Below are 26,299 nucleotides of genomic sequence, written 5' to 3' on the forward strand. Positions count from 1 at the left end.
TAGTTACTTGCTTCTTTGCATGCCTTGTATTTTGTTGAAAACTAGGCATTTAAATATTATAGCGTGGTGACTCTGGAAATTAGGTCCCCAGAGCTGCTTATTGTAGTTGTTTGTTTAGTGACTTTCTGTGGGTTGGGGTACGGTGAGGGTGGTTGGTTGGGTGGTTTTTGAGACAAAGTCTCGCTCTGTAGCCCAGGCTGGAGTGCAGTAGTGTGATCTTGGCTCACTGCAACCTCCACCCCCCGGGTTCAAGTGATTCTTGCACCTCAGCTTCCTGACTAGCTGGGGTTACAGGGGCACACCACCATGACCAGCTAATTTTTGTATTTTTAGTAGAAACAAGGTTTTACCATGTTAGCCACGCTGGTCTTGAACTCCTGACCTCAAGTGATCCATCCACCTCGGCCTCCCAAAATGCTGGGATTACAGGCGTGAGCCACCATGCCCGGCCTGTTTAGTGAATTTTTGAACTAATTTTGTAAAGTTTGTATTCTTTGTCCTGTGTGACCACTGAATTCTTTTTTTCGTTAGCTTAGTGGTCAGCTAGTGAATGACAGAAGTTTCCTAAATTACCTACAACAACAAGAACAAAAATTCTCCCAGTCTTTGCAGATTGTCTTTTTGTATGTTGGAGCCTGCCTTCAACTCCTTGCCATGCAGTTTACATCTCTCCTTAGCTTTCACTTCCTGCTTGTGCAGAGCCTGAAGGTCAACCAGAGAGCTTACGGCCTTCTCAGATCTTTTCTAAGTATGTGCCCAGCCCTGGACATGCAAGTGGTCTAGATTGCCAGGGGTGGGCCAGGCGTGGTGGCTCATACCTGTAATCTTAGCACTTTGGGAGGGCGAGGCAGACAGATCACTTGAGGCCAGGAGTTTGAGACCAGCCTGGTCAACATGGCGAAACCCTGTCTCTACTAAAAATACAAAAATTAGCTGGGCATAGCTACTCGGGAGGCTGAGACATGAGAATTGCTTGAGCCCGTGAGGTGGAGGTTGCAGTGAGCCAAGATCGCACCACCGCACTCCGGCCTGGGTGACAGAGGGAGAGTCTGTCCCTAGATAGATAGATAGAGAGAGAGAGATAGATAGATTAGATAGATAGATAGATAGATAGATAGATAGATAGATAGATAGATAGATAGAGATGATAGAAAGATAGATAGATAGATAGATAGATAGATAGATAGATAGCCTAGGCGACAGAGGGAGAGTCTGTCCCCAGATTAGATAGATAGATAGATAGATAGATAGATAGATAGATAGATAGCCTAGGCGACAGAGGGAGAGTCTGTCCCCAGATTAGATAGATAGATAGATAGATAGATAGATAGATAGATAGATAGATAGATCGATCCCCAAATTGTCTCCTTCCCCAGCCCTTCCTCCCAAGGTTTTTGGTTTGTATTTTTGCCCCAACTGTTTTTCCTTGCGCCCAGGAACCAGAGGCTAATAATGTCCTTTCCTTTAAATGTTTTCAAGAGAAGTTCCAAGTTAGGCAAAATAAATGTAAGTCCTTTGGGCTCATCCTTCAGGGAGCCACCAGACAGGTAAAAATAAACAATTTTTATTGTTTGTTCTTTGACAATAAGAAATAGGCCCCCTTTGCTTCCTCAGTACTAGGAAACCATACTGGGAATATGGGTTATCTTCAAAGCTGTTGCTGAGCAGGAGACAGAGCCAGCACAAGTTAAAACACTACAAAGCCCTTTTACTGGGACTCAGGGAGTTTTTTGTTTCCTTTTTCCTCATTAAGGGTTTGCCGGGTTACTATAAACTTTTGATTAGTTTTGAGAGTTCCAACAGTTGATTCTGACAGATTTTGCTGGTTAATTTGCTGCTTTCGTGGAGGGACAAGCTTTTGTCATTGTTTATTATACTATTTTCACTGACATACCCTCTATTTTTTTAAATGTGGGTTGCAGCCTACTAATGAATTAGTCTCTACGGTTTGAAAAAATTGTCTGATATCCTTGTTGTTCTAAAAAATATATGAACTAAGTAGTTAGGGGAATTCCATTCTAAGAGTATGTTGATTTAACTCTGTTCACTTTAACAAAGAAGTCTGAAAATATAACCGAAGTTTTGTTTCACCAGCCTTCAAATGTCTTGGCAAAATTGAGGACACTGCTTACCATGTGTGTTATTAGGATATCCAGGAGTTAGTGATATAGGATCCCAATTATAGATGTGTTCATGTCCACAAAGTCCTCGTACTTAAGGGATATTTGTACTGTGCAATTGCTTCTTAGAATGATGTTGCTGATAGACTGTCTTGTCCTTTGCTTCAGCTTTGGGACATCCGGAAGAAAGCAGCCATCCAGACATTTCAGAACACGTACCAGGTGTTAGCTGTGACCTTCAATGACACAAGTGATCAGATTATTTCTGGTGGAATAGACAATGATATCAAGGTATGTTTATGTTTATGATATATTTCCATTTCATCTGTCTGCACTTAGAAACGAATTTTTTCAAACTTCTGAGATTGTGGTAGCTTTGCACTTAATACCAACTGAAAGGAAAATAGTAACTTGGAACTTATTTTCTTTTTCTCCTGTCTTCATTGACTTCCTAAATTAAAGGTTGCATTGCAGATCTTAAATGCTGTCAGGGACCAGGCACTTAATGTGAAGTGTGAAGTCTCTGTAGGGGGACTATGTAAAAAATAAAGAGTGCATTTCCTTTTAAAGACATTCAAAATCTTTTTTTAACCATCTTGGTTTAAAGAGAGCAGTGAATCAGTTTGTGATTCTGTATCCTCATCTCTCACTGTGTTTTTCTTTTTGACGCTATGGAAAGAGAGTTTTCTAAGTTTCTCTAAGAATGAGAGAAGGTAATGATATTAAAGAGGCAATAGACCATATGGCAGTACAGTGTAGCTCAAACTTTCAAGTAATTGACTTGGGTTCTAATCCCAGTTTCACCATTTTCTAGTTTTGTGACTTCAAGCACCTTCTTTAAGCCTCTTTTTCTTGTGTGAATGGTGAGGGGGTAATGATAAAAAAAAAAAACAGTAGCATCTACCACATACCATTGTGGGGATTAAATGAGCCTGATTCATTAGAGCACTTAGCAGAATTCCTGGACATAACAAGTGCCAGGAAATGTATTATTTTGGGCCTGCACAGCTTCTGTCTTCCTTTCCTATTGGCTTCCTTGGGATCTTAACGACTTTGACCTTACCTTCTGCTTTATAGTAAGAAGAGTAACTGTCAGATAAATACTCAGCTTTCTGTGTTGTCCTTACCTAGAAGTTGTACTGTATTTCCATCCCTCGTTGTTTACTTTGCTGTTACTTTGGATGAAATATCCTTGCTTTTGGCCAGGTGTGGTGGCTCACACCTGTAATCCCTGCACTTTGGGAGGCCGAGGCGGGTGGATCACAAGGTCAGGAGACCGAGACCATCCTGGCCAATGTGGTGAAACCTCGTCTCTACTGAAAATACAAAAATTAGCTGGGTGTGGTGGTGGTGTGCCTGTAATCCCAGCTACTCAGGAGGCTAAGGCAGGAGATTACTTGAACCTGGGAGTCAGAAGTTGCGGTGAGCTGAGATCACGCCACTGCACTCCAGCCTGGCCACGGAGCAAGACTCCATCTCCAAAAAAAAAGAAAGGAATATCCTTGCTTTTGTCTAAAGGTAGTCTTTTTTTTTGAGTCAGAGTCTTGCTCTGTAGCCCAGGCTGGAGTGCAGTGGTGCTATCTCAGCTCACTGCAACCTCTGCCTCCTGGGTCCCAGTTCAAGCAATTCTCCTGCCTCAGCCTCCTGAGTAGCTGGGATTACAGGCATGTGCCACCATGCCCAGCTAATTTTTGTATTTTTTAGTAGAGACAAGGTTTCACCATGTTGGGCAGGCTTATCTCAAACTCCTGACCTTGTGATCCACCTGCCTCGGCCTCCCAAAGTGCTGGGATTACAGGTATGAGCCACCGTGCCCGGCCTAAAGGTAGTCCTTTAAATGTGAGGGTTTCAATCCTTCGTCACTTCTTTCAACCTCTTCTTTTCTACTTTTCTTTTTTTTGAGACAGAGTCTCACTCTGTCGCCCAGACTTGAATGCAGTGGCGTGATCTTGGCTCACTGCAACTTCTGCCTCCTGGGTTCAAGCAATTCTCTTGCCTTAGCCTCCTGAGTAGCTGGGACTACAGGCATGTGCCACCATGCCTGGCTAGTTTTGTATTTTTGGTAGAGACAGGGTTTCTCCATGTTGTTCAGGCTGGTCTCGAACTCCTGACCTCAGGTGATCCACCCGCCTTGGCCTCCCAAAGTGGGATTACAGGCATGAGCCACCAAGCCTGGCCCAAAACTTCTTAAAAAGGATGATGATGGTGGTGGTGATAATATTGTTATCATCATTATCTAACACATAGTGCTTACTTTCTGCCAGTTGTTGTTCTCAGAGCTTTACATCATTAATTCATTTAAGCTTCGCTATTGACCTCCTCACGGATCTTAAAGACTTTGACTTTACAACCTCATGAAATAAATCCTACTGATGCGATTGTACAGATGAGGAAACTGAGCTAAAAGAGGCACAACAGCTTAAACCCAGGTTACACAGCTAATACGTGATGGAACCTCAGTTCAAATCCCAGAGTTTCATTCTAGAGTTATACTCTTAATACTTAGAGGAATCCCCTGGAGATTTTTCTGCACTCACTGTCTTCAGTTCTTCACATACCATTCATTCTTCATTCCTAATAGTCTGTTTTTTTTTTTTTTTTTTTTTGTATGTGTTTTTGTTTTTTAACATAATCGCTCTGTACCATAGACCTGGTCTTCTCTCTTCCGTGAGTTCTGTGACAACAAACTGTCCTATCCATCTGGTAGTTTCTTCTCCTTCTCTACATACCATTATGAGCTACTCTGTCTGTGGAGTCTTTAAACATCATTATTCGCCAAGGGCCTTTGCTTTTCTCACTGTGTACATTCCCCAAGACAGATCTCGTCTACTTCCACAACTCCATCATCCCTCTGCCGAAGACAGTTTTCCCACCCCAGATCTTAAGCATCAGGTCCTTGTGTACAACTAGCTGTACAGTATCCCCCATTTGAATGTCTCATAGGTACCTAAGAATTCAGGTTTTCCAAAATTGAACTTCCCATCCCTTTTCCATCATATAAATACTTGGAGAATGAAGAATTAGAACATGGAAACTTAGATCAACTTTAATAGCTATGCACAATATTTCCCAGAATGGAGTTGGGAGCTCACTGGCGTCAGAATCACTAGAAGCCGTCTTGTACACATGAAAATAGATTAATGTCATCAAGCTATGATAACTTTTATACTTTTCAAGACATGTAAATTTACGTACAGTGAAATAAACATTCTTGGTGTACAGTTATAAGAATTTTAATGTTTGCATAGATTCACTACCACCAACAGAGTACCAAATTTGATTGATGCCCTCGTCTCCTCTGTGGGGATAGACTAACCTAACAATAATACTCTTGTGCTAGTAAAGTCTTCTTACTACCAATAGTATGGCTTACTTTGGGCTCTTTATCTGGACTGTTCCTGGGCCTTCTAAAGACAATAGTGCTATATAGCACAAATTCTCACAGCTTAAATAAAAGAAGCTAGCCTCAAAAGGTTTTATATATATATATATATATATATAGGATTCCTTATATTCTCAAAAAAAATCATAGGGCAAAGAAGAGATCAATAATCAGCAAGTGTTAGGGATGAAGAGGTTTGACACAAAGGAGAAAAATTAGGAAATTTTTGGGGTGATGAAAATTGTTCAGTACTCTGTTGGTGACAGTAAACTAAAAAGTGTTTGCTGGGCGTGCTGGCTCACGCCTGTAATCCCAACACTTTGAGAGGCCAAGGCAGGCGGATCACTTAAGGTCAGGAGTTCTAGACCAGCCTGGCCAACATGGCGAAACCCCGTCTCTACTAAAAATACAAAAATTAACCAGGCATGGTGGCATGCGCCTGTAATCCCAGCTACTCAAGAGGCTGAGGCACGAGACTGGCTTGAACCAGGGTGGCGGGGATTGTGGTGAGCCAAGATCGTGCCACTGCACCCCAGCCTAGGCGACAGAGAGAGACCCTGTCTCAAAGCATTAAAAAAAAGCTAAAAAGCGTTTAATCCGTCCACAAACATTCAAATTTTTCTGCCAATGCTTCATTTTCGGGGAATTTTTTAAATTAGAAGTGCACCCAGCACTGAGACAGTCCCCTTGTTTGTGTACTGTATATATTGTATTCTCTTTTCTAAACAAAAAATCAGTATAGGCTTTTCCTAATTTGTCTACTTATTTACCTTAAATGTTTTATGCAGATATAAAATTTGCATTCAAATATATGTTTAACAAATCAACTTTATTGGGAATAACATTATTAACAATTAATTACAATTAAAATAGATTTAGTAATAAAAGTGATACTTTGTATATTAAAGTGCAGAAAATGTAAAAGAATTATAAAAATAGATAAGTCACTGTAGTTTCATCATCCAAATTCAGTCAGTCTTACTATTTCACAGTGTACTTCCTTCAAGTCTTTTCTGTACTACAGTGTTTTGTATGTAAACATTATAATATTCATTCTTTAGATAATGCTTTTTTTTTTTTCAAGAGAGAGTCTCGCTCTGCCGAGGCTGGAGTGCAGTGGTGCAATCATGGCTCACTGCTGCCATGACCTTCTGGGCTCAAGCAATTCTCTCACCTCAGCCTCCCAAGTAGCTGGGACTATAGGTACATGCCACTATGCCCAGCTAAATTTTTTTTTTTGAGACGGAGTTTCACTCTTGTTGCCCAGGCTGGAGCGCAATGGCACGATCTCAGCTCACTACAACCTCCACCTTCCGGACTCAAGTGATTCTCCTGCCTCAGCCTCCCGAGTAGCTGGGATTACAGGCACCCGCCACCATGTCCTGCTAATATTTTGTATTTTTAGTAGAGACATGGTTTCACCATGTTGACCAGACTGTTCTAGAACTCCTGACCTCAGGTGATCCGCCCACCTCAGCCTCCCAAAGTGCTGGGATTACAGGCGTGAGCCACCACGCCTGGCCAGTTTGGTTCGTTTTCGTTTTTGTTTTTTTAGAAATGGGTTCTCAACACATTGCCCAGGCTGGTCTCGAACTCCTGGCCTCAAGCAGTCCTCCCTCCTTGGCCTCCCAAAGTGTTGGGATTACAGGCATGAGCCACTGTGCCCAGCCATGATCTCTTTTCACTTATTATCACATAGCTGCTCCTTTGTCAGGAATCCCCCACCCCCACCTTTGATGCATTGCTGTGACTTGCCTCTTATCTTCAGATCACAGCATAGATATCTCTTCTGGAAAGTATATCCTAAACTAAGCCCACCTCTAGTTGCTCTCTATCAAATCATTCTTATTTTCTTAGAATTGTAGTTAGAATCATTTTCCTTTCCATTTTTTTGCTTTATTTTGAGGCCTCACTCGTGTTGCCCAGGCTGCAATGTGGTGGTGGAATCATAGCTCACTGTAACCTTGAATTCCTGTGCTTAAGCGAAGTTGGGATCATTTTGCAATTTGCCACTTAATTGTTAGCTTTGTGATCTTAAGAAAGTTGTTTTAACCTCATCGTCTCCATTTCTTATGTCTAAATGGGAATTGTCAGCTCACCTCATATAATTGTTACATTAATTAAATGAAGTAAGGATATAATATTCCTAGCACCGTGGCAGGGACATAGTGTGTTCAATATATGTCAGCTGCCATTATCATCATCATTTTTTTTATTATTACAGTATTAAATAGCTTAGTGACAACCATGTCATTGGACATTTAGGCTGTTTCATGTGAATCATTATCACAGATTATGCTGCTATGGACATATTTGTGCATGAAACTTTTTCTGTATTTGTTTTCTTAGAATAGATTTCCAGATGAAAATTAATGTGTTTTAATAAGTATAAGGATGTTTCATATTTGGGATACAGGCTGCCATATTGTTTTCTGGCAGGAGCAGTTAATACAATGTTTGAAACCAGGTTGCTAGAATTATTTATTTTTGCTCTTGTATAACAGAGATGGACTGGAGAGAGTTGTATATGTGTTAGAATTTAGTTAGAAGGTAGTCTTTTCCCTATTAAAAATACCCTGCTGATGGCCAGGCACGGTGGCTCATGCCTGTAATCCTAGTACTTTGGGAGGCCAAGGCGGGCAGATCACTTGAGGCCAGGAGTTTCAGACCAGCCTGGCCAATGTGGCGAAACCCCGTCTCTACTAAAAATACAAAAATTAGCTGAGTGTGGTGGCACACACCTGTAGTCCCAGCTACTTGGGAGCCTGAGGCACGAGAATCGCTTGAACCCGGGAGGTGGAGGTTGCAGCTAGCCAAGATTGCACCACTGCACTCCAGCCTGGATGACAGAGTGAGACTCTGTCCTGATTAGAAATAATAAAAAAAAAATACCCTGTTGTTACATGCAGAGGGGAGAGTAATTGCTCTCTCGAACTCAGGAAGACTCTTAGTTGTCCTAAAAGACCTCATAAATTTCTTTAAACATGCAAAAGAGAGGCTCCTTTTCAATCAGAAAGACTCAGGAAATGTCAAACCTGAAAAGAACCTTAGACATCACCTCCATCCCTCACTTTATAGGTGACTGAAGTGAGGCCCTAAGAGGTTAAGTGATCTGGCCAAGATCAAATAGTCATCACTCAGTCAGTGGTAGAGACAGGACCAGAGCTCTATCTCTAGAGGGCTAATAGTCTTGCCACTCTGTCTTGTTACCTCTAGTCAATTAACAAGTACCTATTAAGCACCTAGAGGCTTACCAGTCTTGAGCCCTTGTGTGACAAATCACCATACTGCCTCACTATATTAGGAGATGCTCCTCAGAGAGCCTGGTTTTTGTTTGTTTCTCAGTCTATCTTAGGTAGCACTGCCTGTTCTAAGAAAGAGAAACAAATAAGGAGTGGGAACCCTTTTTAAAATCTGAGGTAAACAAATTCTGTGTATATTTGTGAGCAGATAATGCTGTTCCCACCAATCTCTTGGAACTTCCTACCTGGTAATAGGATTGGGGAGTCAGAGGAAAATGAAGAAAGAAGAAAATGTGTCACTTGGGAGCCTGATGGTCTGGCTGGCAATCTGGCATTTCTTGTAATCCTGAACTCTAGTTAGGATGGGAGTTCAGTTTGGGTTGTTTTTTTTTTTTTTTTTTTAATGTAATGGTTAAAAGGATAGATTAGGCCAGGTGTAGTGGCTCATGTTTGTAATCCCTGCACTTTAGGAGGTCTCATCCCTTCAGTTATTAAATATATGGGCCAGGCCAGGCGTGGTGACTCACGCCTGTAATCCCAGCACTTCGGGAGGCTGAGGTGGGCGGATCACAAGGTCAAGAGATCGAGACCATCCTGGCCATGACCAACATGGTGAAACCCCGTCTCTGCTGAAAATACAAAAATTAGCTGGGTGTGGTGGTGCGCGCCTGTAGTCCCAGCTACTCTGGAGGCTGAGGGAGGAGAATCACTTGAACCCGGGAGGCAGAGGTTGCAGTGAGCCGAGATTGCACCACTGCACTCCAGCCTGGCAACAGAGGGAGACTCGGTCTCAATCAATCAGTTAATCAGTGGGTCAGAAGGATCTTTCCAGAATATACAACTGAATGTCTCATTTTTCTATTTTGAACCCTTCTTTGACTCCCCAGTGAAGGAAATAAAGTGCAAGCCAGGCATTCAAAACCTTTCATGAGCTGGCCTCTGCCTGTCTACCTGATCATCTGCTGCCTCTGGGTGCCTAATCTCCTACAATCCAACAGTGTTTTTCATGCCCCTCTACTTCCATAAATTATCTTGTCCTAGTAAATACCCTTCCACTTTGTCTAAGTTAAAAAACAACAAAAAAAAAACTTCCTTCTTCCAGACCCTGCTCAGGTGCTTCATTTTCTGTGAAAGCTTCCCTTTCTCACTCTCATCTCTGTTCTACCAGAGCTAAACCCTCTGACCCGTATACAACTGTACCTTGCATAGGCCTGTCATTACTTGTTTAAACGTCTTAAGTTTTCCTTGTTATACTGAACACTCCTTGTGAGCAGGGCCATGTCTTTTTTTAATCTCCAGCAGTACCTGCCACTAATCAGATGCCCAGATTTTCACTGAACAGCTGAGTAGGATACTTGCAAAATGTTTTGCTTAAATTCCTGCTGTAGATTTTTTTTTTTGAGACAGAGTTTTGTTCTTGTTGCCCAGGCTGGAATGCAGTTGTGTGATCTCGGCTCACTGCAGCCTCCACCTCCCAGGTTCAAGTGATTCTTCTGCCTCAGCCTCCCGAGTAGCTGGGATTACAGGTGTGCAGCACCATGCCCGGCTAATTTTTTGTATTTTTAGTAGAGACGGGGTTTCACCATGGCCAGGCTGGTCTTGAACTCCTGACCTCAGGTGATCCAACCACCTTGGCCTCCCAAAGTGCTGGGATTACAGGAGTGAGCCATCCCTGCTGTAGATTTTTTTTGTGACAAATTCTGGATACTTTTTGGCCCTGCACAAACAAGGTGTACAGACCTCAAGGGGGAAGTTTGGAAATAACACACAAGTTCTGTGAGGGGTTGGCAAAATGCATTCTCTCCTAGTTGTTACAAAGCTAGATTTCAACAGTGCCTTCTCAGAAGAGAAGGAACAACAGCTTGAACAAAATGTCAGATATTTCAGGCTTTCCTGATTACTGAAGCAGCAAACATCTTGATATGAAAAAATGATCGTATAGAAAATGTGTTGGGCTCCACACGTGAGTGAGTTACTGATGGAGAAAGTGGAGTTGTCTGCCCTATGTATTGCTCTGCTGTGTAACACCTAACTCATTTCTAGATAAGGAAAAGTGTCTTGATTTAAGGAACAGCAAAAGTTTTATTCACTTAGAAAAAAACTACATTGCAATATGAAATAAAATTGGGGGAAAATTTGTATTTTATGTAATACCAGTGACCTTAACAAAATTACTGTTCTTTTTGCCATGTGACTTTCCAGACTATTTCTGTTAGCTTGAAAATATTTATTTTACATAACTGTAGTCTGTGTAAAGATAAATACTGTTTTGTATTTTCCTTTTTTGCTTAATAGCTTATTATGTAAATATTTTTACATTTGGTCTTCTGAGTTATTTTTAGGAACTGCTTAACAATAGCTACACATTATTGAGGACCTGTCTTGTGCCCGGCATATGCTAAGCATTCTTATAATCTTTACAACAGCCGTAAGAAGTAGCTATTGTTATCCCTAATCTTACAGACCAAGAAACAGGCCCAGAAAGAACTAGTGACCCAATGACACATAACTCTTAAGTGGCAAGGAACAGTTTATTCTTACCCTAAGTCACCACTCTTTCTACTCTGTCATGCTATCTCCTGTATGAGAATTCAGTTTTGCAATGTGCTTATGAACCATAATTTAATAAACCACCTATTTTTCCTGCTTGACATTTAGGTTATTTTCTGTATCTTACCTTTCCTATACAAGCAATAGTGAACCTATAATTTATTTTTATTTTAATAAATGTACTTTTCCATAGTGTATGTGCATGTACATATCCATACATGTACATATATATACATTTATTGTCACATATTGTTACATTAAATGAAAAATTTTAAGCATCTGTATTTTTCATATTGTTACACAAACATGTAATCATAATGCCTTTTTTAAATGACATGTTCGTTTTATGTATTTATAATAATTTTAATGGCTAAGAATCATAGTTTAAGCATTTTAAGCACTCTTTAGTTTTTTTCTATAATAGTTTTTCTTTGCTATGATTTGAAAATAACCTTTCTGAATTCTATTTTTTTGTGTGTAAAACTTTATCTTAACATTTGATATGCATTTGTTTATATTTATCTAGTCAAACGTGGTAACCTGAGCTACCTTTTTAGAAAGACAGAGATTGGCCAGGCATAGTGGCTCATGCCTGTTAATCCAAATACTGAGAGGATGAGGTGGGAGGATCGCGTGAGCCCGGGAGTTCAAGACTAGCCTGGGCAACATGGTGAAACCTGTCTCTTCAGAAAAATTAGCTGGGTATAGTAGCATGCTCCTGTAGTCCCAGCTACTGGGGAGGCTTAGATGGGAGAATCACCTGAGCCCGGGAAGTCAAGGCTACAGCGAGCCATGATAATGCCACTGCACTGGGCAACAGAGTGAGACCCTGTCTCAAAAAAAAAAAATTAAAATTAAAAAAAGGTGTTTTTCTCTTTGACAGAAATCCTGTGTTTTATAGTAGAGTAATATCAGTGTCTCTGGGCAATTGACTCTTGTCTCTTGTGTCATTCTCTTTCTCTGCTTTTATTAATTTGATTTCTGGGGGCACCTTTCTGTTTTTGCAGGTCTGGGACCTGCGCCAGAACAAGCTAACCTACACCATGAGAGGCCATGCAGATTCAGTGACTGGCCTGAGTTTAAGTTCTGAAGGCTCTTATCTTTTGTCCAATGCAATGGACAATACAGGTAACTTTGGAAAGGAAATCTCCCCCAGGATCCAAGGAAAAAGTCAAAGATTGCTCACAGATTCCATCAGACGATTAGAATGTGTTGTAATGGGGAAAGCTTTCGGTGAGATAGTCAAGAATCTAGGACTGTAGTCTCAGATCTCTGTCTTGTCCCTGAACAGCTTCGCACACAGCATTTCTTCTCTCTAGGCATCAGTTTCTACATTGATAAGAAGACTGGACTTTAAGACCCATCTCAGCTCTGGTATGCTGTGTATCCAACAGGATATTAGAAACTCTAGGTGATGAGTTTAATGAAAAAGATGTGAATCTAGAAGTCTATTCAAGGCAGTTCTTGTGCGTTTTCAGAGAGCACCAAGCTTGGATGATCTCTTCTGCTCTTTCCTGCCAGTCTGTCTTCCCTCCCCACTCTGAAAGCATTGGTGTGGGAAGAGGTCTTCATTAAAACATTCTGGATTTACACGAACACACTCTTGCTCTTTCTCTTTACTTGTTTTTGAGTTGTAGGCTGGGAGGATGGGTTACTACAGAAAAAAAGTAAGGTGACTTGCTGGATTATATGCTTAATGTTGAGGGAGTTTGGAAATGGCCCTGGTATACAAAATTATAGGCTTGTCAGGAACTAAAATGTATTCCCTGACATTTTATAACAAAAACAATACCTGACATTCATTGAGTACTTAATAAATATTTGTTGAATTAATGGACATCTTTACCTTTTAACTATGTTCTCAATGGCAAACTTTCATGCATAGCTTTGCCTTTTTATGCCTGTCTGACTCCAAGGATTGATAATACTTTTTTCATACTCAAATAAAATGACATCACTGAAATTCCACTATAGGTATAGCTTCAGTTACAACAGCTATAGCTACTGCTTACAATAGATGTTTATACACATTTAATCTAGCATTAAAAAAATATTTTTTCCTTAATTTTTTTGATAAGACAGGATCTTGCTGTGTTGCCCAGGCTGGTCTCAAACTCCTGGGCCCATGCAAGCCTCCCAAGTACCATGCCTAGCTAATTCTAGCATTCTTTATAATGAGGAACAATGAGGTTTCCTAGATTGATACTAAAATAAGGAAAAAATAATAGAATAATTTCTTGTGGCTGCATAATACAATTATAAATTCTTTATTTTTGTTTGTTGCCTACAAATTTTAGAACCTTTGCACATATATCATCTCATTGGATCTTTAAAATAGTGTTATTGGCTGGGCAGGGTAGATCACCTGAGGTCAGGAGTTTGAGACCAGCCTGGCCAATGTGGTGAAACCCCATCTCTACTAAAAATACAAAAATTAGCCAGGTGTGGTGGTGGGCACCTGTAATCCCAGCTACTTGGGAGGCTGAGGCAGGAGAATCACTTGAATCTGGGAGGCGGAGGTTGCAGTGAGCCGAGATCGCGCCACTGCACTCCAGGCTGAGCAACAAGAGCGAAACTCCATCTCAATCATATCAGTCAATAATATTATTTTAAAAAGAAGACAGATAGTTTTCTCTTCATTTTACAGAACAGGAAAACCAAGACACAAACAATCTCACTGTTTACCTGACATCACCCAAATATGTAACAGAGTTAGAATCAATGTTTACTTTTTCTGATTTTTGGTATGGTACAGTGCTCTTTTGATTTATTTGACCTTTTATATATTTTATATATATCTGACCTTGTTCAGTCTTAGACTATCAGGTGCCCATATGAGGGAAATTAGGAAAGGGCGATGTAAGTTTGGCTTTTATAAGTTCATTGTCACAGTAGTTCCTGGTATTTAGTTTGTCACATTGAAGCTTTGCTGGATGTGACTAAGCTGGCAGAGAAATCTTGCAAAATATCTTTTTGAAATTAGTATCACACCCAACTGCATTCTGTTGCAAATTACCAACATTGCGTGTGACATTTTTCCTTCCTGCCCCCTCAGCTAGCCCCAGTTATTGGGATTTAGATGTGTTTTCCTGCTTGAAAAAGAAAAGAGCCTTAACAGGTAGCAGTATGTCATGTTGGACTTCGCCCACCGAGGAAACAGCATCTGCCATTGATTGACATGATACTAATTTCAGCTGGGTGCCCAGGAGGCCTCTGGCCGATAGTTGTTTTGGTTGGTTTGTTTATTTGGATTTGTTTTGCAGTTCGTGTCTGGGATGTCCGGCCATTTGCCCCCAAAGAGAGGTGTGTAAAGATATTTCAAGGAAATGTGCACAACTTTGAAAAGGTGAGTTCTGCATGGCAGAGGAGTTTTACTGTTCATTTACTTCAGAGAAACATTTAAGGTGGTACTAAGGATAGAGAGCAGTAGCTCTGCTAAGAATGGACTTCATTCCAATAACACTGCTCTTAATTAAAACTTGTTGCCAAAAATAAAACGGATAGAAATAATAGTGACTGGGGAGAAGCCGGTCACATAGCCCAAAAGGAATGGAGCCAGCCCTCAAACTGAGGGCATCTGACTTGACACCACCCTCAACAAGAGACTCCTGGCCTTTTAATTACTTGGGAATTTTACCCTCCTAAATCAGTTTTCCATATGGAACCCAAGGTCCCATAGCTGTAACCTGGATGGTCTCCCTACCTGCCTCCGCATCCCGTGACCATGTGTGTTAGAACCCTAAGAATACATCTCTTCCCTCAGTAACTACCATGGCCCAAGTTCTGAGAGAGAAAATTTTTTTCAAAGCCTCAAATTTCAAGGTCAGCTCTATTGAAAGAAGCTTTTCCCCTCAGAGGATTTGTTAATAGAGATTTTTTTTTTTTTGAGAGCTCATTGAGATTCAGTTTCACTGTATAAATCAAATTTTGTTTTTTAGACCTGGCATGGTGGCTCACAGCTGTAATCCCAGCACTTTGGGAAGCTAAGGTGGGAGGCCAGGAGTTAGAGACCAGCCAGGGCAACATAGTAAGACCCTGTCTCTACAAAAGATAAAAAATCTGGGTGTGGTGGCATGTGCCTGCAGTCTCAGCTGCTTGGGAGGCTGAAGTGGGAGGATCACTTGGGCCCAGGAGGTCAAAACTACAGTGAGCTATGATTGTGCCACTGTACTCCAGCTTGGACAAGAGAGCGAGATCCTGTCTCAAAAAAAAAAAAACCCAAAATTTATTATTTGTTGGGTTTGCGTGTATTTTTCTTCAAGATAAATAGGAAAAAAAAATGAGTATCAAGATAAATGGAGCAAAGGGAGCCTCCATTTATAAGTAGAACAAAATTTTGTTGCCAGGTTCAATCTAATTAACTGTAAGTTAAGTATTTTCTACAGTTTTTATATGGTGTAAAATAACAAAGTATGCTGTTTTGGGCCATAGAATATAAGATAATTACAGACCATCTTCCTGCAAAGAGTAATTAAAACTCTAGTTAGGAAATTTAAAGCCTCTTAGTGATTCAGTAGCCTTGCAAAGAGGAGTTTGGTATATTACTATTCAGTGGATTCTTGTTTATCATAGAACCTTCTGAGATGTTCTTGGTCACCTGATGGAAGCAAAATAGCAGCTGGCTCAGCCGACAGGTAAGGATTAGTGGGTGCAAAGTAAAGAATGATGTAGCTGGCTGGATGAGGTGGCTCGTGCCTGCAATCCCAGCACTTTGGGAGGCCGAGGCGGGCAGATCACCTGAGGTCAGTTCGAGACCAGCCTGACCAACATGGAGAAACCCCATCTCTACTAAAAATACAAAATTAGCCGGGTGTGGTGGCACATGCCTGTAATCCCAGCTACTCAGGAGGCTTAGGCAAGAAAATCACTTGAACCTGGGAGGCGGAGGTTGCGGTGAGCCGAGATCACGCCGTTGCACTGCTCCAGCCCGGGCAGCAAGAGCGAGACTCCATCTCCAAAAAAAAGAATGATATAGCTATGCAGGATGTCTTCTTGTGTTTTATACATAAAGCATGGATATGGAGCTAGAGCAGACATAGAGTTATGACTGTGCTTGAAGATGAAGCTCTGTGCAGTATGAAGGGTTTCAAAACCGTGTTCGACAAACAGATCATTTCTACCCACTTCGGAGACATTTTAGACCTAGAGGATCAACAATTTGTTTGATTCTGTTGGGTTCCCTTTGCCATCAGAATAAAATTCAGTCTCATAATCTGTCTCTAGTTTCCCTCACCACATTTCTTATTCCATGCTTCAGTTCATTTGAATACATATTAAATACCCACCTCCCCCACCATCACCACAATGCTGCTCACATGGAATTTTCATATTCTAACCTCCTTTTGCATTCTCACCTCTAGGTTCTCTCTCACATTCCCTCTTCATTATCTAAACTCCTATATCTCTCTAGTAACCACCTCTATGTTACATCCATAAACTGTCCCTGGTCCCCTCTCTCTATTACCTCTTGGAGATAACTAATTGTTCTTTGTGCTGTAATCCCATTTCATACATCTAAACTTTGGTAGCATTTATTACATCTTACAATCAGACAGACAAAGTGAGGTACCTCCACTAAGTTATTTCCTCCTAGAGATTAGGGAATGAATCTTAGTCATTTCTGTGAACCCATGGCACTGTTGTCAGTGCTTGAGCTTTTCTAACCAATTAGTTTATATTACATGAATGAATTCCTAGCTGAAGAATGGCAGTCCAATTTTACCCTGCTTAGCAGCTCAGCTATTGGTAATGCCTGCCTGTGTTGGAGATGATTCAGAGCTGTGTCTGGGTTAGTGGGAAGTGCAATGATTGCTAGGTGCAGGGTGTAACAAAATGTGAACTAGGTATTTTCCACCCCATGCTGAATTAATCAGCTAAGGCTTTATGAAATACGAATCTAAACTGGCTCAGGCATTATGTGCTGAATGAGAAACAGAAGGGAGAGAATTCTTCTGTCAGATGCTGTTGTATTTGGCATGTCTGTGGTAACCTGTGCTTGGGGGAGAATCAGAGGTTGAATAGGGATGTCCAGGTGTCGAGTCTGATGGGCTGCAAATGAGGCCTGGTAAAGAATGATAAGACCCTCTGACAGCAAATCCTGTGTTTAGCTCTCATTGGGCAGTGTCTTGACCCTTTTTAGCTTAATCCTATCCTCCCCTTTAGAATTTCTCTTTCAATCCTACTGAAACAAGCACCATCCTATAAATAGGAAGGCTTTCTTGGGCTAGCCAGGGCTTTCAGCATATTCCAGGGTTTTCCCCTATTTGGGGCCCTAAAGCTGCCACACACAAGCTGCACTGTGGTCTGTCCCATACCTTTCTATTAATGAGTAATACTGAACATATTTAAATTCCAGAGTCTACTTTTTTTTTTCTTGACAAGTTTAATGCCAAGAAAAATGGACAAGTATTCAGGTTTTTTTTGGAGGAAAAAGAAAGGGTCCAGGTGAAAGTGTCACATTGATCACTTGAGTGCAAGTGGTTTAGAGAGCTGCCTAGAAGAGGGAAATCTAAAGAATTTTAAGTTGTCAAGTTGCTAGAGAAGACTTAAAGAAACAGACTAAGGTGTCTCATATTCTGATATAGTAAGAACTATCCTAAGTATTTTTACATAATTTTCTGCAGAAAGAGTGTATCTTTTGTAATTAAATTTTTTTGTTTGTTTTTGAGATGTAGTCTCACTCTGTCGCCCAGGCTGGAGTGCAGTGGTGCAATCTCTGCTCACTACAAGCTCCACCTCCTGGGTTTACACCATTCTCCTGCCTCAGACTCCCGAGTAGCTGGGACTCCAGGTACCCGCTACCACGCCTGGCTAGTTTTTTGTATTTTTAGTAGAGATGGAGTTTCACTGTGTTAGCCAGAATGATCTCAATCTCCTGACCTCATGATCCGCCTGCCTCGGCCTCCCAAAGTGCTGGGATTACAGTCGTGAACCACCGCACCCAGCTGTAATTAAATTTTTTAATTATATTTACATACTTTTTTTTTCTGATGAGCAGTTTGTTTCTGGCATTGGCCCTTTCTGAATTGCAATGTCCTTTTTTTCTCTTTCCCTCTCCACTGTTCCTTTAAACTTTACATGTGGTCGATGGTGCACACCTTTAATCCCAACACTCTGAGAGGCCAAGGTGGAAGGGTGGCTTGAACCCAAGAGTTCAAGACCAGCCTGGGCAAGATGGCAGGACCCTGTCTCTATAAAAAAAATATTTAAAAAATTAGCCAGGCATAGTAGTGTGCACCTGTAGTCCCAGCTACTTGGTAGGCTGAGGCAGAAGGATCCCTTGAGCCCAGGAGTTCGAGGATATAGTGAGCTGCAATCATGCCACTGCTCTCCAGCCTGGGCAACAGAGCAAGACCCCATCTCTTTAAAAAAAAAAAAAATCACATGTGAAAGCGTGGTATGAGGAAAGCCTATCCCTCTCTACCTGCTGGGGGTTGGCAAGATTTGACAGGCCACCTCACCAATTGGCCCCAAGTCAAGAAGCAGCTCTGTTACATAAGGCTCCTGGTTCCTGCCAAATGTTGCCATGCCAAAGTAAGGAGAGGGCAAGGAACCCCTCTAAATTTAGCATCTAATTGGCAGCCATCAAGAGTGAGACCTTGAAGTGTAAACCCTTGGAGATCTGGGATTCTGTCTTTTATGTGCCTGGGAAATGTATCCTCAGAAAACTGCTTTTCAGCTTGGCCTGGATTTGGCAAATTTCTCCTTTCTACTAACTAATAACTTACAGATCACCTCCTCATATTCAAACTTGAAACTCTAAATAGTCCTATAGACTACGGGAAGGCTGACCAGTCTCTCGGCCAAGAGTGATTTATTCAGCCCATTGACTACATGAGATTCTGGTTTGATGATGAGTGTACTTATAATAACAATAGCTATAATTAATTCTGTGTGCCAGGCACTTTGCATATATTACCTCATTATTTTTCTCAACAAAGTTATGAGATCAGTATTTTCTCCATCATTGTAACTAAGCAGCTTAGAGAAGTTAAATGATCTGCAATTATTTAACTTCTCTGAGCTAAGCTTACTTAGCTAGTAAATAGCTGCACTGAAACTTGAACCCCAGTCTTCCTGACTCCAGAGCTCATACTCTTTCACTATGCCATACTGCCCTTTATTGAATTAATGAGGACCAGCTTTTTGTGCATGACAAGAAAGAAGACAGTAGGAAGGGCATGAGTATCAGAGCCATGGAGTCTAGACAGATGGAGTTCCTGCTTCTCTTCCATCTTGTTCAGAACTTATTTTCTATGGAGCCTAGCTGATGACAGCTAAATAGTATAATTAAGAAGCTCTTGTTTATTTGCATTTTTGACCAAAAGTGTAAGTTGGATTAGAACTAGGCATTTTATAATCCAGTACTGGTGAATATACCATTTTTATGATCAAGTACTGGTGAGTTGTTGATTGCACAAAACAAAATATGTAAATAATTTTAAATACCTGCTTCAAAACTACCAGCCCTTTATATTTACCAACAGATGAATTTTACATCATCAGATTAAGATAATAGCTCTATACTTTACCCTTTAATGACTTAAGCAAGGTTGAGGGTCAAAGGAACTTTTTTTTTTTTTTTTTAGCCAGTATATTTATGGAGGGTAAGTGAAAGTAAAATACGAGAGTATATTAAGAGCTCCAGAGTCTTGGGTTCAGCTCTGTAGTTTCTGTGGCTACTGAAGAGGTGGTCAGGAACATAGGAACCCCCTTCTGGGCTCCTGGTCACTTCTGTCTGCTCCATAGCAGGAAACCTTCAGCACAGGACATCAAGGCAAGCTTGAATAAGAAAAACAATTTCTTCTTCCTAAGCCATATCATATCAGTTATACAGAAGTACTACTTTGGGAAACAGTCTTCAGGAGAGCCTAGATGAGCTCATAAAATCTCAGCAGTTCACTCAACTTGCCCTTCAAGTTTTACTTCAGTTTGATAAGGCTACAAAGTCATCATTGGCTCAGAGGATTAGGAACAGAGTTGATTTCAGGGGCTCTCTAAATACATACAGATTCTGCCATATGCCATGCATGGTGGCTCATGCCCGTCATCCCAGCACCTTGGGAGGTGAAGGCAGGAGGATCGCTTGACGCGAGGAGTTCAAGACCAGCCTCAACAACATAGGAAGACACTGTCTCTACAAAAAAAAAAAAAAATTAATTTAGAAAAACAAAAAGATTCTGTGATAATATGTAGACTTTTGTATTCAATGATATTGAATTCCAAAAGGTGATAGAACTTATTAAAGTGGATGAAGTGAAAATTATGGCCTGTGATGATAAAAATACTGGCTCTAATACTATAGAATGAATAAGAAAAAAATCACATTTTTATGACATCTTCTGTTATTATTCATCACTTTTGAAGAGAAATGTAGAAGTTTTTTTTATTCTAGCATTGCAGAAAGTACATTGTGTTATTTCAGTAATTCAGTAGTATTTCAGTAGTATTCAGAGTATTTCAGTAGAAAGAAGCTTAAAACTCTGTAGCCTCTTACATTACCTTTATTATACAGCATGAAAAAAACATAATTTTTTTTTTCTTGAGACAGGATCTCACTCTGTCACCCAGGCTGGGGTGCAGTGGTGCCATCTCAGCTCACTGCAGCCTCTATGTGCTGGACTCAATCAGTCCTCCCACCTTGGTCTCCCAAGTAGCTGGGACCACAGGCATGCACCACTACACCTGGCTAATTTTTTTGTAGAGATGGGGTTTTACCATGTTGTCCAAGCTGGTCTCAAACTCCTGAGCTCAAGCCTTGGCCCCCGCCAAAGTGCTAGGATTACAGATGGGAGCCACCATGCCCAGCCTCATAATTTTTTTTAATGACAAATAAAAATTTTGTCTTCCTAAGAACATTCTCTAATAAGCTCTTTTTTTTTTTTTAAGAGTTCTAATTTTAGTTATGCCGTTGATGAACTATATTGCCTTGGAAACGTCACTGTGCCCCAGTTTTCTTATCTCTAAAATAAGGAGTTTAGAGAAGCTGATTTCTTTTTTCTCCTCATTTCTTTTTTTTTTTTTTTTTTTTGGAGATGGAGTCTCACTCTGTCACCCAGGCTAGAGGGCAGTGCCACGGTCTCAGCTCACTGCAACCTCCACCTCCCAGGTTCAGGCAATTCTCCTGCCTCAGCCTCCCGAGTAGTTGGGATTACAGGCACACGCTACCACTCCTGACTAATTTTTTGTATTTTTAGTAGAGACTGGGTTTCACCTTGTTGGCCAGGCTGGTCTCAAACTCCAGACCTAAGACGATCCACGCACCTCGGCCTCCCAAAGTGTTGGGAGTACAGGCATGAGCCACCACTCCCAGCCTAGACAAGCTGATTTCTCTTGGCCCCTTCCCATTCTAGAATTCAGTATTCCTTCTGCCTGTTAATTCAATGGAAAAGTTGGCTCAAGTGAGTATTAGGTTAGCAAACACTATAAATATTTTATATACCAGACACTTCCTGTCCCTTCTCAGGGCTCTGTTTGAATACAGTACTAAAAAGTTCATCTGGATCAGCAGCCTAGGCTCCCACCCTGCCATGAGTTGGGTTACCTTTCAGATTTCCTGGATGAGTATGAAGTTAACTGTAGCCTAATTATACTAGACACTCTGAAAAAGGTTTTTGTGTGATGTCTGCAGGAAAAACTTTCTTTTCTTCCCTGTGGTGTTTCCCATTTCAGAAGCTTGTATTCAAACATGCCAGTCATGCTTATATTTTTAGTTATTCTTATTTCTCCACCCCATTGCTCAAGAGGTGAGTCCATGTCTTATTCAAACTCTGTATTCCTAGTTTCTAAAAGCCAGAACATGGTTCAGTAAATGTAAGGTAAGTAAATAATTGTCGCTTCCATTTCCTTTAAAAAGCCATGCCTCTGTCCTACCCCCAGCTTTAAGAGGCCTTACCCTTGCTTTTCATGATACCTTACAGGTTTGTTTATGTGTGGGATACCACAAGCAGGAGAATATTGTATAAGCTGCCCGGCCATGCTGGCTCTATCAATGAAGTGGCTTTCCACCCTGATGAGCCCATCAGTAAGTCTGTCCCAACGAGGGGGAAAGGGAAACTGGAAATCTCCCCGTAGGGATCCTGGGAATACAGAGTCAAAAGCGTGTATCTGTTTTATGCGAATTTCCATGCAAACAGCCTTTGGGTGTTTTTGTTGTTGTTGTTGTTGGTTTTTTTGTTGTTGGGTTTTGTTTTGTTTTGTTTTGTTTTTGAGACAGTGCCTCGCTGTTCTGCCCAGGTTGGAGCAATGGTGCAATCTTGGCTCACTGCAACGTCTGCCTCCTGGGTTCAAGCAGTTCTCCTGCCTCAGCCTCCCAAGCAGCTGGGATTACAGGCACCCACCACCATGCCCAGCTAATTTTTTTTTTTTTTTTTTTTGTATTTTTAGTAGAGACGGGGTTTCACCGCATTGGTCAGGGTGGTCACGAACTCCTGACCTCCAGTAATCCACCCGCCTCAGCCTCCCAAAGTGCTGGGATTACAGGCGTGAGCCACTGTGCCCAGCTGCAAACAGTCTTTATGTGGGTATCAATGACAGTCTCACCATTGCTCATAAGTGGTGAGAGTAAGAGCAATGCTCCATTTTCTTCTTGATCTCAAAGGGAAGTTGGTAAGTCTAATTTTTTTTTTAATTTACTTCCATCAAGTCTGTTTCAATGATGTATTTGATTAAAAGAATGATACTTTTTTTTTTTTTTTTGAGACAGAGTCTCGCTCTTGTCGCCCAGGCTGGAGTGCAGTGGCACGATCTCGGCTCACTGCAACCTCTGCCTTCCCAGGTTCAAGCGATTCTCCTGCCTCAGCCTCCCAAGTAGCTGGGACTACAGGCACCCACCACCACACCTGCCTAATTTTTGTGTTTTTAGTAGAGACGAGGTTTCACCATGTTGGCCAGGCTGGTCTCAAACTCCTGACCTCTGGTAATCCACCCGCCTCAGCTTCCCAAAGTGCTGGGATTACAGATGTGAGCCACTGTGCCCGGCCAAGAATGATACTTTTTAATATTTAGATATAAATTTCAGCTTAAAATTTTTTGGCTGGCTAAACCAAATAATTTAAGCCTTGAATTAAAGGAGAAACTGTAACTTTCTCCAGGGCTAAGTATAACAAGCAGAAGCACATTTACAAAATGACTGGCACAGCCATAGATTCCTCTCTTCTAGAATGACTGGGAAAGTCTTTTTCTTGGGGTTTGACTGAAAAGGGATGTCAGTATTTAGTGTCTGATAATGTATTTCCCATAGTACAGTCATCCTCATGATATTAGAGGACTTGGATTGAAAAGCCAGGCTACAATTTCCTGTGGATGGTGTTTAGGAGGGGAATTTAAGCTAAGTCCAATTGCTCTTTTATACCAAAATTGGCTCTTGACACAAGAGCCCTTGAGCACCAAGTCTCCTTGAGCCTTCATTATTTCTAGTTATCTTATCTGTTCTTTTTACCTCAGTTATCTCAGCATCGAGTGACAAGAGACTGTATATGGGAGAGATTCAGTGAAGATATGGACTGGAAGACTCCAAGGCCGCTTGTCTTTGAGACCTCAGACTGCATAAGTGACGCCAAATGTTGGATGTCCAGGCTAGCACCCTCCCTTCAGATGACCATTGCTAGCAAGAAACAGGAGGCGGTGGCCATATTCCAAAAACCACTTCTGTCCCATTTCACCAGGATGACTAAGGCAAGCTCCCTGTGGCCTCTAAAAACCACCTGCCAGATTTCAGGGACTGTTTTATTTTTTTCTTTTTCTTTTTTCCTGTTTTCTAATGCAGGCCCAATGTGACAAATTTGTTGGTTGGGATTTTTTTTTTTTTTTTTTTTTTTGTAACTGGCTTGTATGATATTTTCTTTCTGTATTTCTCTAAATCATTTTGTATTAAAAGCCAAATAGATGCCTTTTTACAAGAGCCATGTGGATTGGATTTATTGCTGTCTTTTTTTTGAGGCTTGATTGCTATAAATCAGAATAGAGCATGATGTGGCCACAGAATACAATTCATTTAAACTTCCAAGAAGCTGCTCACTTGTTTTTTTTCTTCCCCCTTTTCTGTGTTTTTAGGTTTACTTACTTCCATGAAAATGACAAAGAATAATTATCAGTAACAATACTTTTTTCCTACTAGAAGGTTAGCAGCCAGGAGGTGATAAATAAGTTCTAAAAGAACCTGGTTTTGCCAGACGCGGTGGCTCATGCCTGTAATCCCAGCACTTTGGGAGGCCAAGGCGGGCGGATCACCTGAGGTCAGGAGTTCAAGACCAGCCTGGCCAACATGATGAAACCCCGTCTGTACTAAAAACACAAAAATTAGCTGGGTGTGGTGATGCACATCTGTAATCCCAGCTACTCGGGAGGCTGAGGCAAGAGACTCGCTTGAACCTGGGAGGCGGAGGTTGCAGTGAGCTGAGATTGCGCCACTGTACTCCATCCTGGGCGACAGAGCAAGACTCTGTCTCAAAAAAAAAAAAAAAGAACCTGGTTTTGTGTACTTGCACCTGATCTTTAATGAACAGAGCCTGTGTTTACTCTGCCTCCTGCCAAAAGAACTTTTCTGAGCAGCATTCTCTATTCTCAGGCTCCTGAAAGTGGGCAGATTTGGGGCAGTCTTAGCTGGTAGAAATGACATTGCCCAGAATGCTGCATCAAACTAACTCAAATGGAATGTGAGAATGTTTGGGTGCAACTTAACTGTGACATTATGAGACACGTAACTGAGACATCTTTATGATTCTGTTTACTTGTCTGGCTTTGCATAAACAGACAGGGACATTAAGAAATGCTATTACTTTCCTTCTACCACTAAGACAGGTTACTGTCTCCCTGGATCACTGGGTGACAACACCCAGCACACAGATAGACACTAGTGAATCTCATCTGGCACTGGGGAGTAGAATGTGTTTTTTCTGAATCTCTTATCTCAGAACAAAGAGATCTTCACAGTTCTAACCTGTTCTGAGCATGTTTGGTTGTATACTTTTGGCTCACAAACCTGAATCATCTATTTATCTTAAGTTAGAGAGAGGATATCTACCCTGGGTTTGGGGCATCATCATTCAACAAACACATCAACCCCTATTATGTGGCAGGCATGACCATTGTTGCCGAAGACAGAGATAAATAAGGTACTGTCCTTGCCATCTTGAGAAGTGCACACACCAGTAGAAAAAACCATCTCAAATTCATTACTTTTTTAAGTGAGCACATGCCAAAGATTTATACAACTCACCAATGAAGGAACCAGCAGGATGGTAAAGCTTTCAAACCAATTACTTTTAATACAGTGAATAACGTTTGAATAAAGTGCACTGGAAACACAGGAGTAAACAATTTATTTTGCCTTGGAGCATTTAGGAAGTTTCACAGATTATGTGATTATGCTTAGATTGGGACTTGGAGGATGAGTAGGGCTTGCCAGGTGGACAAAGAACATGTGCCTTTCAGGAAACAGCAGGCACAAGCTTGAAAGTGTGGCACATTTTATAAACCAGAACAACTTGAGGATGATTAGAGTTGGGGAGCAGCAAACAGTAAAGTTACAGAACTAAAAGCCAAATCTGAGAAAGCTTGTACTTCATGTACGTGATCCATAGGTTGAGGTTTCCCAAAGTGCATTAAACAGAACACTGTTTTTCAGATAGTTTGTTAGATATTTTGGGGCATAAAGATCCCATGCTCAAGACCAGGTTAAATAAAGTGAAGCCAGTTTATTTACTGCAGGACTGTTTAGAGCCTTTAATATACATAGTATGGTAGAATCTCCAAAGGGAATAGTGACTTTCAGATTTCTGGTCTGAGCAATATATATGTATGGTTATGCCTTTAACCGGGAGAAATTTGGACAAAGATAGTATGCAAGCTGCTTTTCACACCTCCAGCAGTATCACTGAACACTCCCTAATAATCCTTTTTAAGCACCAGGTCCACATACAGGTAGAACATCTGTCTTGGTCCATTTTACATTGCTACAAAGAAACATCTGAGGCTGAGTAACTTAGAAGTTTATTGAGCTCACA

General features: G+C 41.1%; 1 protein-coding gene across 1 annotated transcript in view; it reads left to right on the top strand.

Annotated features, from left to right (window-relative positions):
• Positions 1-24,195, top strand: part of SNRNP40 (small nuclear ribonucleoprotein U5 subunit 40) — a 37,162-nt gene extending 12,967 nt beyond the window's left edge. The window contains exons 5-10 of the mRNA XM_003828118.4: positions 2,289-2,411; positions 12,302-12,422; positions 14,558-14,640; positions 15,867-15,928; positions 22,214-22,317; positions 23,739-24,195. Of these exons, the coding sequence (XP_003828166.1) occupies positions 2,289-2,411; positions 12,302-12,422; positions 14,558-14,640; positions 15,867-15,928; positions 22,214-22,317; positions 23,739-23,788 (543 nt within the window). The 3' untranslated portion in view covers positions 23,789-24,195. The remainder of the gene's footprint in view (positions 1-2,288; positions 2,412-12,301; positions 12,423-14,557; positions 14,641-15,866; positions 15,929-22,213; positions 22,318-23,738) is intronic.
• Positions 24,196-26,299: the final 2,104 nt, after the last annotated feature.

This window comes from Pan paniscus, chromosome 1 (genome assembly GCF_029289425.2).
Source record: "Pan paniscus chromosome 1, NHGRI_mPanPan1-v2.0_pri, whole genome shotgun sequence".
NCBI classification, from domain to species: domain Eukaryota; kingdom Metazoa; phylum Chordata; class Mammalia; order Primates; family Hominidae; genus Pan; species Pan paniscus.